The 1995-nt window shown below is 32.3% G+C and overlaps 1 protein-coding gene across 1 annotated transcript in view; it reads left to right on the forward strand.

Moving 5' to 3' along the window:
• The first annotated feature begins 265 nt into the window (after positions 1-265).
• The window catches only part of LOC135203253 (carboxypeptidase A4-like), a 13724-nt gene continuing 11994 nt past the window's right edge, over positions 266-1995 (forward strand). Inside the window, exons 1-2 of the mRNA XM_064233024.1 lie at positions 266-329; positions 680-795. Of these exons, the coding sequence (XP_064089094.1) occupies positions 266-329; positions 680-795 (180 nt within the window). The remainder of the gene's footprint in view (positions 330-679; positions 796-1995) is intronic.

Raw genomic sequence — 1995 nt, forward strand, 5'->3', positions numbered from 1 at the left:
ATTTACTGTTTATTGCGCGCAAAAAATTGCAAATATAATGATCAGTTTCTTATTTCATTGTAAAGATAACTATTGGTATTTCATATTTCAACCTACTTTGTCCCTGCTGTACAATATATCTCAACTCAACTACTCCGCAATCAAGCGCAATAAAAGTATGTGGTAATATCACCTAGGTTTCATTGAGTACCGGAATGGAAGACCCAGATCTACCCAGTTGAAACTTATGAGGATGAGATGAGTAAAGTTATGTGATAATGGCAGCATGGGCAAAATATGCGTGGAAATTTTTTTCCCAAAAGCCCTTTATGTGCTTGTCGTAGGAGAGGGTAATGCTGATGATAGTCATGGGAAAACTCGTATTATCAACCTTCTAACTATCTATCGACTGATTCTATGCGTTGCAACTCATCATTCTTCCTTGTACTGCCTCACAGTCCAGTATCTTCAAGGTTTAACTGAAATATTATACCTCTGAAGCATCCCTTTCCCCCACCCAAGATGTTGATCCTAATCCGTCTCTTCCGCACTTGCTTTGCTTAGCATTTCAGGCATAAGTAATCTCTTGCTCCATTTACGTTTTGCTATCCTGAGAATCTCTAATATAAAAATCTCCAGTGCAAAGAATTACTTGCTTTATGTAAAACAATTTACTGCGACACATTTCTTACTTTTCAAGGACTTGGGACGAGTAGCGACCCATGCAATCAAGTTTACAAGGGAACATCAGCATTTACCGAAGCAGAAAGCAAGGCCCTAAGAGATGTTATGTTGCCCCTGAATGGCAAAGTAAAGGTATAATTGTTTTCTAATTTTCATTTAGTTTTTCTTTTCAAGTCTTTTTTCACTATCAGGTATAATTTGCTATTTATGTTTAAGACCCATTTATCACTATGGGTATGCACTTAATAAATGTAACTAAATATGATTATTAATAAATATTATCATATAATAATATATATGATTATAATATATATATATATATATATAGATTAATATAATAATACATTATATAATATTATATATGCGTGTATGTGTGTTTAATTTTAAATCACGAAGAAATTAAACACTTGAAGATTATGTGAATAAAGTTACAACCTTGAAGGAAAATATTAAACCCTGGAGATGATAAGTACTTCCGTCTTGTTACAAAGACATGGTCACTGCAACTAAGATATTCAGAAGCTAGGGCCTGTATAAATGGTTGGTAAAAGTCATAAGGGAATACAAAAAGGTCGGGAGGTCACAGAACGGTCAACAGATTAAAATCGAAATCTACTTATTGTTGATACTCTTTAATCTATCTTTCAATTTCTTCTGTAACACATGTTTTATGACCGGGTCAAAACAAATTATTCACCCAGGTTAACTGAATCGAAACAGATTCTAACAAGTTCCTTGAAATAGTTTCTTTCTGTGGGACTTTTCACTTAAATGTATAAATAAAGTATTATTTGCCTGACCTCTTCTTACTGAGTATTTGTGTCGGTTTAATCTAGTGTTCAATTCTTTAATGGTCTGACCTAAGTAAAATAAATCACAACCTATACCTATAATTTAGTATATAATATTGCTATATAAAATATTGCTATCTTTTCGAGGGCTATTTTTATAAGCATGTTTTTTACTTTATTACGCGTTAAGGATACATTTGTATTAAACATTAAAAAAATCGTTTTACAGCCTCAAATCTCATAAAATGTGGCAAACAAAGGGTGCCTGAGGGCACTTCTTTTTTCCTTCCGATTTTTCATAGAAGGTCTTAATAGCTTTATTACAATAAATATCCATGATATGGGTAGGATAGCACAAATCTCTTCCTACTTTTTTCTGATGTTTTTGAATTCTTTATCTGAAAACTCAGCACTGACTATTCACAAGGCTCGAAGAAACATTGATGAAAAAACTGACATTTTCATATTTATGTGATGTCCTGAATAATAGTGCATATATGTCAAATTATTTTCCTTTTTCCTATAAATACAAAATATTCAA

This window comes from Macrobrachium nipponense, chromosome 36 (genome assembly GCF_015104395.2).
Source record: "Macrobrachium nipponense isolate FS-2020 chromosome 36, ASM1510439v2, whole genome shotgun sequence".
Lineage (NCBI taxonomy): Eukaryota > Metazoa > Arthropoda > Malacostraca > Decapoda > Palaemonidae > Macrobrachium > Macrobrachium nipponense.